This window comes from Daucus carota, chromosome 6 (assembly GCF_001625215.2).
Source record: "Daucus carota subsp. sativus chromosome 6, DH1 v3.0, whole genome shotgun sequence".
In the NCBI taxonomy this organism is placed as follows: Eukaryota; Viridiplantae; Streptophyta; class Magnoliopsida; order Apiales; family Apiaceae; genus Daucus; species Daucus carota.
The window spans coordinates 16,472,605-16,487,803 of record NC_030386.2 but is presented as its reverse complement, the minus strand read 5'-3'; the positions used below and the strand labels follow the sequence as shown (position 1 = coordinate 16,487,803).

The following is a 15,199-nucleotide window of genomic DNA, read 5'->3' as shown; positions in this document are numbered from 1 at the left end:
GGGACAAGACAGCGAAGACAAAGGGCGCGCCCTCAGGGGTCGCGCCCACATGTGGACGCATTGTGTGAGAGGATGAGTGAGTCTCAGTGACGACCCTTCCGAGGGATACGAAGACTTACCCTTCCGAGGGAGACGAAGACCGCCCCTCCGGGGGATATGAAGACCTACCCCCCCGGGGGATGTGATGACCCTTCCGAGGGATATGAAGACTAGTGCCAGGCTCATCTGGAAGTTATCAGGCTCATCTGGTAGTTCCCGGGTTACGACCGGGCGTGATCTATAATCCCCAATCCTGCTATCTGCCGGGTTGTCCTCGTGCGGGGGCTTGGGGTGATCACGGTTGTAGAAGGCCCTCAGGGGTGACATGAAGGCCGATCATATGTCTGGGTCCTGTATTCTGGTGAGTTAGCCCTCATTGGGGGACTGAGACGATCGTGTAACTTGGCTCCTTACTTGTCTTACCTCTTAGTGAGATTCTTCACTAAGGGGGAAGGGCGCGCCCTACACCTCAAGGAATTGGTCACGGCTCTACTAGACGTCTCCTCCATGCTACGAAAAGTAGCGGTTAGTGTCATCTCTCGTAGTGGAGATGATGCCGTATCCGTGATGTACTTGGACTAGGAGTCTGAGGTAGTTGGCCTCAAGGCTTAATTCTAACTGGAGTAGGACTCTAAAGACGATAGAAGTCTAAGAGATAAGTCACCACCTCAGGGTTGGTCTTATCCCCAAGAGGCCTAGTCCTGATCAAACTAGGAGTCTTGGTTCAATAGAAGTACGTACGGCTTGATCCCCTATAAATATAGGGGTACATAGGCACATTGGGGGATCATGAGTTGAGAGCACGTGAGACCAACTCAAAACCCTAATCTCAACCACCCCCTAAAACGCACAACCACCGCACTCCGGCGACCAAAACCACCGTCCCAGATCTTGATTCCGGCCATGAACCTCATCTTTGTTGGTTACCAAATTCCTCTATCAACACTATAAATGAATTTATTTACACATGTATAACAAATTAGTCATCTGTCAATGAACAGGGTTCTTATCATTACAAATGCAAGAGTTCTTATCATCGTATACTTTATAGTGTTCAACTTCCTCATCAGACTTGTACTTAATTTTATGCTATTTTATTTACTCTATCTATATAGGCTCAGCTCGCTTTATATTTTTCGTAATTTGATGATAAATGTTAAATTCACATTAAACAATATAAGCAGACATGCCTGTGAATCTAAATCAAAACTTCAAGTTCTAACACTTGACAAATCAAAGCCTAAGAAGTTGACTGGACATCGTAGTCTGTTCACCGGACTGACCTAGCTTTTTGTCTTATAGAAGTTCTGGTTTCAGTTGGAACAACATCGATCGAAGAAAATAAAATGGTAGAATCAAAACATGTTATTGATTCTTCATGAATAACATCAGTTACCTCCTATTTTATTAGTTGTCTCCTAATTATAAGAGAAACATCATTGTCATGAAAAATGTTATTAAAGCCTCATTGATATCAAATTGATTGATAAAGAAATATATTGTGAAGTGGACAATAATTTCACGAAAGTGTACGAATTAGCAGGTGTTGTAGAAAAAGATTACATAATATATCACTAAAATGATGATAAGAAAAATAGTGATGTTATGCATCATATACGGATGCGATGATGAGTAAGAGAGAAGAATAAACAACAAACAAAACGATTACAAATTAGATTAAATGTTTTACATCTTGATCTTTGTTTATATACTAACACTACTAGAACATAACTTAAATGGTACAAGTCATAAGATCTTGTTTGTACAAAAGTCAATTGTAGTTTATTATCAACAACACATAAGAAGTCACTCCAGATTTAACTTGATAATTTCATTAAACCTGAAATCTCAATCTCAATTTCGTACTTGCGAGTTGAATTTGTGACGGGTTTGATTTTCTCCCCTACACCCCACCATATATTGAAAACATGCAAGCCCCTAATCAACCAATTTTAAATATATAATCAAAGTATTTTACTCAAGACAAAGATTTAATTATTTTAACCGAATAGTATATAATATAACCTTTCGACCTTATTTTATGTTGATTTGGGTTTTTTTTTTATAGAAGTAAAATAATATGTAAGATCCATTGCTCCACTAAATTATTTTAACGAATTTTTTTTCTTTTGAAATATTTTAGCGGAAACTTGAGATTTAGATAAAATGGATTTCAAGAAGAAAACTGAAATTATTTCAATTTATTTTGCTACTTTTGGTGGGTGAAAATCGGTGCAATTAATATTTGGGCAAAATATTTTGGACTCTCATTTTATCAAATTAAGTCATGTTACGTAATGAATCACAATTTTAAAATCATACAAAGCCAAAATCTTCTCTCAAATAAGTTAGTCGGCTTGTTCATCCAAACAACATAGAAAACTTTAGAAAGTACTCATAAGGGCAAGAAGTCGGGCTTCTTCCCTCCGGAACACCCACTAAATTAATGTGGACAAGCGTTGTGAGACAAAAAAAAAAAGAGAATGGGGACTAGAAAACCGGAACAGAGGGAAAATTATCCTATTCGCCATCTATGCATACATTCGTAAAAAATATTTGGGAATCTGCAGCAGAGCTTCGTACGTGCCACAACATTTCACCAGCCTCCATATATCGATTTCGATAGTCAATACAGTCATACAGAAATGATAAAAGTATATTATACCTCATGTTTAAGTGCTTTTAGTTCGAGCGACAATACAAATACAAATAAATCATCACAATCTAACTCTGTCTATTAGTCTATCCCATCAAAACGCTTAATACACGGAGTATTGCTTGTTTGTGAAGTAAACTAAACTCGGGTAAGTAAGAATTAGGATCAGGTCGGTTTCAATAAAATTCAAACACACTACGTCAAAATCCAAGATTACCTGTTCACTTTTTACACTAATCTGAACTTTTCCTCATACAGTAAGCTACACAGTGCGGAAGGTGGTAAAGCGTACTATTATATAATCATATCCAATTACCAGACATTGCAACTATTTAAACATAACATAAATCCAGTTACAGCTTACCTAACATATGGTTTATTATACATGTCAACGCGGTCTGTGAATAAATATGAATTTAGTAACATTATACCTGATCAGCTTTATTTTAAGACATATTTTACAATACCTGAGTATCAATGTAGCATTAAACCACACATCAAGACATAATATATTGCTCAGATTACCCCTAAAAGCAAGGAAGTTATTACAGGAGCAAGATAGTAAGTGGGGTGTGATTTTTAAAGTTATAGAATGTATAATCAGATAGTGCCACATCATACGGCAAATTGCTTAAGTTATTATATAGTACATCATATGTTTGACTAATTACAAGGATCTATAGCAGATTTGATCAATATATTCTGCCAAATTAGCACTATTATAGAATAGTCAAATCTCGCATCAGTACGATTCTTACCAGTTCTAAATTATCTTTAAATGCTGAGGTAAGATAGAGTGTTTTTTTTCCTCACAGGTTGTCCCTGCATACAGGGAGACCAACAAATTGGTTAGAGTAAAAATGAGATGGAAAACTGCAAAGTAAAAATGCAAGACAAGGGTGCAATAGAAGTGTAGATTATTGTAACATTGTTTGTTTGTAATAGGACATTGGTCGGATGAGGAAATGAATTCATCCCTAAATGTCAGATATTAAACTTAGACTTAAATTTGTAGAATTGTACAGAAAAATGAATGAAACTTATGAATATCACATGCAAAATGGTACATATTTTACTTGAATCTCGGCCAATTTATATTCGCCCAACCAAACATAGCGAAAGGGTAATTTCCACCTCCTATAACTTCTAGCTTATTAGCTCTGATTAAAGCATTCAACAACAGTCCTTTGTTAAACTGACCCTGCGTACTACAACAGTCCTTTGTTGTTTTACAATCTATATGGAAAGCGAGTTGAATATATGTATATACAACCAAGTATATAGAGAGGACCCTTTCCAACTTCCACCAACTTTTAGTAACTTTGATATTTTGGAATCCATAAGAACTTGGTCATTCCGAAGGACAAACACATGGGCCTCTATACTAACTAGCAGGAGAAGATCTGAAACCTTGAAAACAAGTGCACAAATTAAACACGTGACGATCCAGAGTTCCAAACTGGGCCAAGCCCATAACCCAAATGAAATACAAATCACAAAATACACAAAAATGAAGAATAGCTGATTTTGATTAGAAGCAGATGTAGTATCAACATATCATTAGTAGTTCTGACAACAGTACTAATGAAAGATTTGCATTTACTTCAGAAAGGAGTGATACAAAAATTAAAAGAAACAGAAACATTATGTCTAGCAGAAACATGAATCACGTGAAACTTTCAAACTTATATCCCTGTAGAACAGACAGTAATCAGACCCGATTAAGAGGACAGAATATCACAATAACAAAATTGTTTTCACTTCATAAAATACACAAAAATGAAATAGAAAAGGGGCAGGAAGCATACCAACATACCTCCAACAAACTTAAACAGTCTTTTGTAACAGGCATGCAGAGACTCTAGTTGCAGCACATTGCCCATCAAATTTAACTCATTTGGGGGTAGTCCAGGAGTTGACACTAAATCAAGCAGCACTTTGCTAACCTTCGCAATCGGGGAATAGAGTCCCGAAACTCGACCGCCAAAATCTTAAGTACACATGTGGACACTGAGGCTTTACCACTATATTACAACCAATTGGGAAGCAGTACCTAGCTAGATGTCTTATATGTATATTATGTGGAAATTATATCATATAGATGGATTTACAAACCCTGCATAGCTGCATAACTTTGACAAAAATCAAATTGTCTTGTAAAACAGGCATGCAGAGACTCCAGTAGCGAGAATACCTCACAAATCAATATTAATTCAGTTGCTACTGCAAGAGTTGACGATAATTTGAACACAATCTCCTAACCTTCACACTTGGGATAAAGAATATATTCAACTGCCAAAATCTTTGGTAAAGACGTGAACATTGAGCATCTACTACTTTGTATCACTATTTACAACCAAATGGGAGCATCACGTAGCTAGAAGTTCAAAATAAATTTATAACCCTTGCCTATCTACAAGCCACTTTCACACCATTCTCTAAAAGTAGCCTTGAAACAAATTCATCATGCTAGTTTCAAAACCCTAGCTTTAGCTTCACATAGGCAATCCACAATACAATTCAATTTGTACTCCAATCTTACATTGAATTTACGTGTATATCCTATACTACTCAAGCAAATCTCACATTCTCATATAGTCATATGAATTCAGCAACATAAATATACAATTAGTCATTCAAATTAAATTCACATGACAAATCAAATCCACAATTCAACCACATTATCGAATTAAACAAAAAACACAAGCAAATTACACCGCCAAAACCCTAACATCTCCCGAATTTTACCTAAATCACTTCTTCTTTTTAGCCTTGCGCTTAGGCGGAAGAATAATCTCCCCTTTAAGATCAGGAATAGTCATAATCGAGTCCAGACCACTAAACTTCTTTCGAAACTTTTCGACTTGATCATCATCCAGAAGCAGCGCCGACCTGCTGCCCTGATAGAACGGGTGGTTTCCGGACCACACATCAACAACATACTCCTGTTTGGTCCCTCCAGTTGTCATTACAAGCTGTCCGTTACAGTAGACTTTGGCGTCGTCGTAGAATTTGGGGTGTATGTCTGGCTTCCGACAGGTCCAGCGTGGCGTGTAAGGCCGCGTTTGGCACACATCCTGGAGAGAAAACAGAGAGATTAGTATGAAATTGAAAATGTGAAATGTTTAGTTAAATTTGGTTTGGTTTAGTACCTTTTTGAGAGAGAGTGATGGAGGAGGGAGATGAGCTTGGAGAAATGGGTTAGATAAGCTGAGAGACATTGTTGTTGTTTGTTGTGTGCGATTTTTGTGGAAGATAAGAAGATATGGAGATTGGGGGAGTCGAAGAAGATCGTTATCAGTGTTCTATTTACTATTTTATCCGGTCCATTATAGTGGGGGTTTTCCAAACAATATCCAAAATGCAAAAAATATTTTCAAAAATATTTTTAGGAAAAAAATATTTTTAAAAACACTATTTCTTAAAAATATGGTTTGCAACTGTTGTAATTATATTTACAACTGTTATGCAACTGATCAATCAAAATCAAAATACGATTTGCATCTCAACCACAAATGTAACTTTAAAAAATTAATATTTGAAATCATATTTAGTTACCTAATATGTTAGCTAACAAGTTGCGTTACATGCCCTAAAATACCAAAACAGCACAAGTATATTAAAACCCTTGTTTACTGCAATCCATCCTTTCTCCCGATCAACTCTAGCACTACCCCTGCCCAATCATCATCCACCTTCGAATTCCCTTCACCGCCATACATTCATACCCGACCTCCTCATCTTTTATCCGCCTTCAAATCCCCTATGCTATCATACCCAACCTCCTCATCTGCTATATTAACCTTCGCTACAAGGCTACAAGACGGTTAGGGATATCATCCTCACCACGAATAATAGCCAAAATTGACATAATTCACCATTTTAGATCAATTGGCGAATTTCTTCACATATTTACATATGTGCAATGTTAATTGGAAAAATCAAAACTACGATGCAGAACAATAGTCATATGTATGTAAGATAGGTTGACATTTTCTCCTTCGTTCGGGTATTGGTCGAAGGTGGCGAGCCCGATGGTCCCGAATCTCTCTGTCTCCTTCTCATCCTTCCTCTTCTCCATCTCCATTGTCTCCATCTCCATCGTTGGAAAACAACTGGAATCAGCTAAAATCAACATATAAACCATCTTTTTTCAAAAATTAAATCAAAGTTGCAAGTATGGTTCCTGACCAAAAAAAAAGTTTCAAGTATGGTTACAAACCATATTTTGATAATAAAATTTAAAAATAATTATTTTTGAAAATAAGTTCCAAAATGATAGTATCTTTTATAATACTTTTAAAAAAGTAGTATTTTCTTATATTTATTTATTTATAGTTGTATATGAATTTTAATGGATTTCTTATTTTTTTATCAAATAAAAATAATATTTTTAATTTTTGAGTTTAATTTAATTTAAAACAGAATATATTTTATATTATTTAATATTTTTAGCTACTAGTTAATTATGTGAGATACAATTTCTTTAATATTAGTTTATTTTAATATATAATTATCCAAGTCATTCATCTCATTGAACGAATTGCATAATTTTCAAAAATGCAAATCCATATCCATCCATATATTCTTAATGCATGCTAGTGAAGGCCCCAAAAATACTTCAAAAATTATCCATATTTTAGCCTGCTCCACCGACCCGTTAGCCCGGTAACCCATCTACCAACGTCAGTTTTTTCCTTATCTTCTGCCTCTTAATTCAAATTTCGAATTACGGAGATCAAGCTTCTGTTTCATATGGATCGGCGCTGCGATCTTCTACCGTTGGCATGCTGTTGATCTCTTCCCACTCTCTAATCCACTCTTTCATTTACTCTGTTCAAAACATTATTGGCAATGAGTTGTGATCATAATCAGCAAGCCATGGCAACTGATGAGAGTGATTCATCCGCACCGGGTACGATTTTATATGATTGATTTGTACATCGCTTAATACATGTTTGTAGATATTCCGTAATGTAAAGCATATGATGCACAGGACATGTTAAATATCCTCAACCCGTAGAATCTCATTAATTTGCCAATTCCGTATATTTGCCTCTTCTGCATTCAATCAAATGTCTAATGCGTGTTTTTGTAATCATCGATGGACAAGTCAGAATCCCTTCCACGAAATCATTCCCGATCGACAAGTAAGAGTAAGTTTATATTTACAAACGTGTTTATACTATAAATGTGTTCCAATTTTCCCAGATATGTCAAAGGCCTCTCTTTTCTTATTTCCTCTCCCTTTTTTTCGTCTATTAATTCTTACATTTGAATTTGTGACTTTAGATAGATTATGTAATTTTGTGATGTGTTGAAGATAAGATGTGGTTCAACATAATTTGATTAACGAGAGTGCTTTCTTTTGAATATTTTGGATGAATGCATTCAAGGTGTTTGATTTATATTCTCTGTTTGTTTGATTATATAAGATCTCCTCACACTTTTACCCTCTTTGCACTACAATTTACATGTTTCTTCATATTTACTCTCTCTTCACTTTTCTTTGTTCTATTAAAGTTTACACAGATAAAATCTATATTTATGTTGATTTGGCTTTATTTCTATACTACCCAGCAAGACTAAGTTAAGACAGTGAGATTTCAGATATTGCAAATTGGATTCCTAAACTCAAATGCGGTGAAAGTGTAAATTTTGTAATGTGATGTGTTAAATGATGGGGAACCGGCACTTCAAGCAGTTGCAACTGGATAAGCAAGTTTGCCTCCAAGGTAGAGAATTATAGGCACTTTCTTATATTGTATTTATAACCACTTGGTGACAGTTTCATCACAATTTCATGTATGTGCTTGAGCAGGAGTTTGTGCCTCTTGATTGCAGAGAGAGAGACCTTGGAAGCATGTACACTGACTGGGATATCCTTCCTCCACGCAATATCAGAGCTGTTAATGCCAAAAAGGTTAGAGCTTACAAGCTCCATTAAACAGAGATATTTAATCTAATTTAGTTTTCTTAAAAGATTTGTAAATTGTTTTAAGCTATCTTGGGTTTGAAACTGATTTCAACTTCCGATTGTTATCATCCTCTAATTGTGGTCATTTGTATCTTTAAGATCCTAATGTGAGTATCTATTCATCTTCTTTAGCCTGCGGATTGGGAGGATAGAGAATTCATTGATTAAAAATGAAATCAGTAGGCAACCTGACAATATGTGTGAATTTAGACAAACAACCCTGTGTCGGAAAAATATGTGTGAATTTAGACGAGTCAAGAACTGTGTGAGACTGTACTTTAATATCACTTTTATTCGAGATATTAGGTGTTGATTCATGACTGATCCCATTGTTACTTTCTTCAACAGTGATGCAGTATGGGGCCGTCCTAAATTTGCATCATATGGTATATCTGCCGGTGGTGGCCTGTAAGTATCTAGAATTAAAGTTTCAAGATTTGGATTAACTAAAAACCCGATAGAGAGCACAGTCGATGTGCCAGTATGGGAGGACAAAGGCTGATGCTCCTATGACACTCTTGGATACCGGAGTGAATATATTGTAGGTATGTTAATAAATCAATAAATTTGGCATGCATTCTTTCATTATGATACTATTTTCATATATAAATTTGAGAAATCATTTTTATTTGTGCACTTAATTGTACATGTATGGTGCTACAGAGAGAATTGTGTAAAAAAGGTTTGCATACTTTTGATATTATTGATGGGTGCAGCTTCTGTCAAGGCCAGTTCCTCACAAAACTGAAAATACAAGGAAAGCGGATCAAATAAAGGTGAAACAGTAGAAATTTGCTTTATTATAGAATTACTAACCTCTCCTGGACAGCTCTTATACCTTAATTTCTCGCATTTGTTTAGATTTTTTATGTTTCTAAATATCTGTGTTGATGATATGTAGGTCCTGGGATAGATTATAACACGGGTTCAAATGAGACATAAGTTCTACATGGTTTGCCACCAAATCTCTAACTATGCAGCACAACATCTACTTTGCTTACTGTTTTAATGTTTTTTGTAGTTCGTAAACGCTGTTGGACTGAATTAGAAAACGAAAGCACGCAAGGTATTATTTTACCACAATCTAATGTGGTTTCCACCATTTCCATGTCTTATGTTGAAGCGTCAAAGAAATACTTTTGTTTAAATTTATAAGAGCACTACTTGGCACAGGGGCCTTCTTTAACTACACCAGATTTTTGGTTCAATCTTTTATTCACAGAAGTACAAGCAACAACAAGGTTTTCGCTCTCTAATGAATCCTTATGAAGAATAATGCAAGAGTTGAATGGCCAGCCTCTCCAAGGTCCGGATATGTCAGCACAGGGGCCTTCTTTAAGCTTTGCTTATATTTGAGGTCAGCCTATCCAAGGTCCGGATACGTCGACACAGAGTTGATGAGGTCTTTCTTAAAGTTTATTGCCTTATATTTGTTTGTGATGATTTGGCAGGAAAGGCATATTAGCAATACACACTAATCAAAATTCTGAAGGCAGACACCGGAAACAAGTTTGCAGTTTGTATTTCGGACTTTTAAAGTACCTCAATTAAATCGTTTTTTATTATGTTAATTGACAGGTGCAAAGAGAACCGGTCCTCCTTGGGCAAACCTAAATTGAGAAAAAAATCATGCTTTCATTGTTGAATTTGCGCTTGCATTCATGATCATCGGGAATTTTGTATAGTATACATCATTCAAGGATGGTTATACTTGCTAGAGAATAATTCTTCAACTTAAACTTTTATAATAATATTATTTGATTTAAAGCTCTATTTGATTCTGCGAATATTTGAACAGTTTGATCACTGAAGTCTTATTTAGAATATATTTGTTTTATATATGATATTGTTCTAATTTATAATTTGGTTTTAATTTATATATAGATGTTTTAAACTTGGAGTAAGCGAAAGTGTGCATTTTGAAGACACTATCTGGTGTTAAGGGAGCTATCAAGTCTGAAATTGAAGCAATTGTTTGCTGGGGCTGCTGTCTATTTGGCTAATCTGGATTTCTATCAGATTACAAGTAATGGTTTTAGCGTATCTTGATCCTGGTAAGAAAAAAAAAAAATCTTTCCCCCACAAAAAAACTACGAGGCACGAATTTGTAAAATATTTATGTCACAACTTGCTACCCATGGAATTGTGTTTTCAAATAACTATTTTGTCTTTCATTTTTATGCCTTTTTCATTCTAATGGGTTCTTGCAAATCCCGGATGTACTATATAATTTTCTTTAAGATGTGGATTCCCGCTCTATTTAGTAATTTTTCACGTATTTATAAGATATAATGCTTAGACAGGTGAGCGCATCATCAGTTTGTAAAAGTAAAGCTTGGAAAATTGATAAGCAGCCTTCCTTTCCCTCACGTGCACACGCAGCGCCACAAGTACAGCAACAGACTCCATCAGGTTGTATAACATAGTAGATGTATACTTCTCATTCATCATTTGGAAAAAAAAAAGAATTCTGATATAAATCTATGTGTGTGCTCCACTGTAGATATATGTTGTTCCAGGAAATCATTCCAATTGCAGAGCCATCTCGCACTCGGACCTGGCATGGCAACAGAGTGCAATCTCACACCTCAGAGGCATATAAACAATGTTAACCTCTCAGGTCTTAATTCTTCCTGTTTTACTTCAATACATCTTGCACTATATACCATCTTGCAACAATATTTTTGTGTTGCTTGCAAGCCAATTATGTTACCTACCTCCAGCGGGTCAAGATTTATATGCCCATTAAGCATATATGGATTAATGATGATACAAGTCTTGCAATGGATTCCAGTGGGTTCTAAAACCGATTCTTACGGTGAACAACAAAATGAATCAGGATGCTATTTGGCAGCCTCCTAATGGTTTAAATCCTAATATCATTCAATCTGATTTTTTTTTTTCCGGAGTTCTTAAGCTCTAGATCATGTAATGGTAGTTTGATGTTATTTTACTACATCTTCTCTGCTTCTTTTCTAAAACTGAAAAAATTGATTTTCATTTGATTTTTATATATTATTTCAACTTGCAGGATATGAAGCGAGCATGGATATTATTAGTGTTTTACATCGGAGGATGTATCTATCATATCTCTTTACAATTATTTATGTGGTTAGTGTTTGAATTTGAATTTGAGTAATACACATTTCTTTGGAGTCAAAAGAATTTCATTCTTTTTTATATTTATTCTCTTTACAAATCTATGTTTTGCTTAATTCTAGATTTCGATTGCTTTCATTTTCTTTTCCCGTTTTTTCTCTATTATTTCTCATCGACTAAAAAGCTGGGTATTAATGTATGATTACCATCCTCTGTTCACGATCTCTCTTGAGGATTGGTATAGCATAAGTTAAATATTTATGTGATTTTATCGTTTCCACGCCTTTTTGTAGTGTGTGTGTGTCTGTAGGATCTTTGAATGTTCTAACTTGGTTGCTCTATGTTCTCCCCTCCTCCCTACACTTAAAACAGTTACGGTCATTGCATATCTTTGCAGGATAGACCATGGACTTCTCTTAGTACTACCAAATTGCCTATAAAGCCTACACAAAATCAATGTGTTGATGCAACTTCAATGACCAGATTTGTAAATGAAGCAATTGTTGTGGGTTCTAATAGAAAAATATCTTTTCTTGACAAATGTACGAAGACACTAAGCCCTAAAATATTATGTCACTGCTTGCTACCACGTAATTGTATGTTCAAAAGATAGATAAATGACATTGCTACAATATTGCACATAAAGAAATATATCTTATAAGCACAAGCCAAGTAAACATTGATTCTGATTAATGTTTTGATACTTGATGCGTCTCTGAGGTTATTGCTAAATTCCGTAATATATATATATATATATATATATATATATATATATATATATATATATATATATATATATATATATATATATTTACAGCTATAAAAATCTTAATGATGGTTATGTTTGAACACCAACACACCAAGCTCTGAAATATTTCACCATGAGTTGTGGTCAATGAATTGTGTGCTTATAAGAGAAGTTACACGACTATAGGGTTGCACCTAAAGAATCATATCTATTATTTCTCATCGACTAAAAAGCTGGGTATTAATGTATGATTACCATCCTCTGTTCACGATCTCTCTTGAGGATTGGTATAGCATAAGTTAAATATTTATGTGATTTTATCGTTTCCACGCCTTTTTGTAGTGTGTGTGTGTCTGTAGGATCTTTGAATGTTCTAACTTGGTTGCTCTATGTTCTCCCCTCCTCCCTACACTTAAAACAGTTACGGTCATTGCATATCTTTGCAGGATAGACCATGGACTTCTCTTAGTACTACCAAATTGCCTATAAAGCCTACACAAAATCAATGTGTTGATGCAACTTCAATGACCAGATTTGTAAATGAAGCAATTTTTGTGGGTTCTAATAGAAAAATATCTTTTCTTGACAAATGTACGAAGACACTAAGCCCTAAAATATTATGTCACTGCTTGCTACCACGTAATTGTATGTTCAAAAGATAGATAAATGACATTGCTACAATATTGCACATAAAGAAATATATCTTATAAGCACAAGCCAAGTAAACATTGATTCTGATTAATGTTTTGATACTTGATGCGTCTCTGAGGTTATTGCTAAATTCCGTAATATATATATATATATATATATATATATATATATATATTTACAGCTATAAAAAACTTAATGATGGTTATGTTTGAACACCAACACACCAAGCTCTGAAATATTTCATCATGAGTTGTGGTCAATGAATTGTGTGCTTATAAGAGAAGTTACACGACTATAGGGTTGCACCTAAAGAATCATATCTTAATAGTAAATTTAATTAAACAATGTTTCTGATTAGTATTCAGACTGATACTTGATATATCCGAGGCTATTGCTAAACCGTGTTTAATATAAGTAGTAAACATTGACAGAGCACAACCAGATCCCAGCTTAATTTATCCAAGTAAATGGTAGAGCGTGTAGTTCTCAATGTGAGTAAAATTAAATTTGATGCACCATATTCGAAGTTTGTTCCAATATACTATAATCGCAGGACATATTCTCATCTTACTTCTTTGTGTTTAACATTATTATTTTTGGTTAGATGTGTATGTATCAGGTATCATCAAAATTTATCTCTACGGCTATGACTTGCACATTTTGTAGACATTTTAATATAGAACTGCTCATGCACCTGATATATCAAAAATAACTTATATTGTGTGCTCAACCGTGACTCATTGTAGAGATGTGAACCTAGCCTTAATTTTTATTTATTTTTTTACAAGATTTTATAAATTATTAAGGAGGTAGGGATTTATAATTAGTATGGAGTTTGATGTGCTCAAGGAAGGGATGGGAGGTGGTGGCGGTCTCCATGATCTTTTCATGGAGCGCACACTGTTACTAAATAATTCAAATTTATAGCCACCAGTCTGTCTTGAAACATACAGATGACATGCACTTGCTAATCAAGTCTAATCCTGGACAGGTTATCAAGCCTGGTATGTATTTCACTTAGTTTTCTTTATTGTCTATTTGAAGCACGTTTGTTTAATTGACCAGTGATATTTAACTTGGATATTGTATCCAGGCATTGAAAATAAGACATTTTAAAGGCCAAGTTTAAAAGAAGTGATAGTGATACGGCCAAATACCCTCAACCTCTTTAGAATATTGTGTTAATGACGAGTCAAATTCAGATCTCTGAGTATAGCTTATTAATATATTTTATTAAATGCATTGCCTACTTCTTACTACAGCACAAGTCTCTTCTACTACAACAGCCACAGTCACAGCAAGGGAACAACCCACAACTTGAAGAGCTTAAATCTTTTAAAAATGTGCTTGATCGTTTTCTATCATTCGTACAAATTTCGAAGAGCAATATACAGATGGGATACAAGGATAAATTAGGCTCTTATGAAAAGCAAATTCTTAACTCGAATAGGCCTCAGAAGCCTATTCCTCCTATGCAGCTGGACCAATCACTTATCCCATCACATGTTCACTCCATGCTGCAGTCGCAACGACAAGTGTCAAATGATCCATCTGCAGCCTACTGATAATCAATTTGAATTTCCAGATGCAATGGGGGCAATGAAGCAGAATATGGTGAATTTGCAGCACATTTCATCTCCTCCTTTATCCAGGCTTTCTTATGCACAGAAGAGTGTGATGAATTAGCTACAGCCAAGTTTTACTTGGGGTCCAGGACAAAGAAACTCTCTGCATTCAGTATAGTAAGTTGCTCCCGGACCTCTACAACAAAAATCAATGAGGCAAATGTGAACCTTATTTCATCACACAGTGGGGTGAATTGTCTAAAGGCCATTTACGTCATCAAGCATAATTGCTCTGCATGTAACATAGCCAGGATTGTTGTAACATAGCCAGGATTGTGTAAGCAGGGACTAAATTACTTTGGGCCATAATATTTTACATCTCATCTATTTGAAATTATAATTGTCTTATTTGAATTCAAATATTTATTTGATACTATATATGTTAGTGTATCTTATATGATTAA

The 15,199-nt window shown here is 35.0% G+C and overlaps 1 protein-coding gene and 1 long non-coding RNA gene across 2 annotated transcripts; one reads left to right on the top strand and one right to left on the bottom strand.

The window, feature by feature from the left end:
* Nucleotides 1-5,302: 5,302 nt before the first annotated feature.
* On the bottom strand, nt 5,303-6,008 carry LOC108224583 (large ribosomal subunit protein bL31c). Its single transcript, XM_017399252.2, has 2 exons — nt 5,848-6,008; nt 5,303-5,772 (listed from the first exon to the last, which is right to left on the bottom strand). Exons 1-2 carry the CDS (start codon nt 5,914-5,916, stop codon nt 5,449-5,451), a joined length of 393 nt encoding a protein of 130 aa, XP_017254741.1. The 5' UTR covers nt 5,917-6,008; the 3' UTR covers nt 5,303-5,448.
* A 3,018-nt stretch (nt 6,009-9,026) lies between these two features.
* LOC108224584 (uncharacterized) lies at nt 9,027-10,026 on the top strand. The gene is made up of 5 exons (XR_001807411.2): nt 9,027-9,217; nt 9,389-9,448; nt 9,574-9,624; nt 9,694-9,738; nt 9,895-10,026. It is a non-coding gene; the product is annotated as an uncharacterized LOC108224584 (long non-coding RNA).
* The last annotated feature ends 5,173 nt before the right edge of the window (nt 10,027-15,199 follow it).

What these genes read in the sequence shown, in the direction of transcription:
- LOC108224583 (XM_017399252.2), bottom strand. Translation starts at nt 5,916, where the DNA reads ATGTCTCTCAGCTTATCTAACCCATTTCTCCAAGCTCATCTCCCTCCT. An exon ending in CATCACTCTCTCTCAAAAAG is followed by an intron (nt 5,773 to 5,847) that starts GTACTAAACCAA and finishes TTTTCTCTCCAG; the next exon opens with GATGTGTGCCAAACGCGGCC.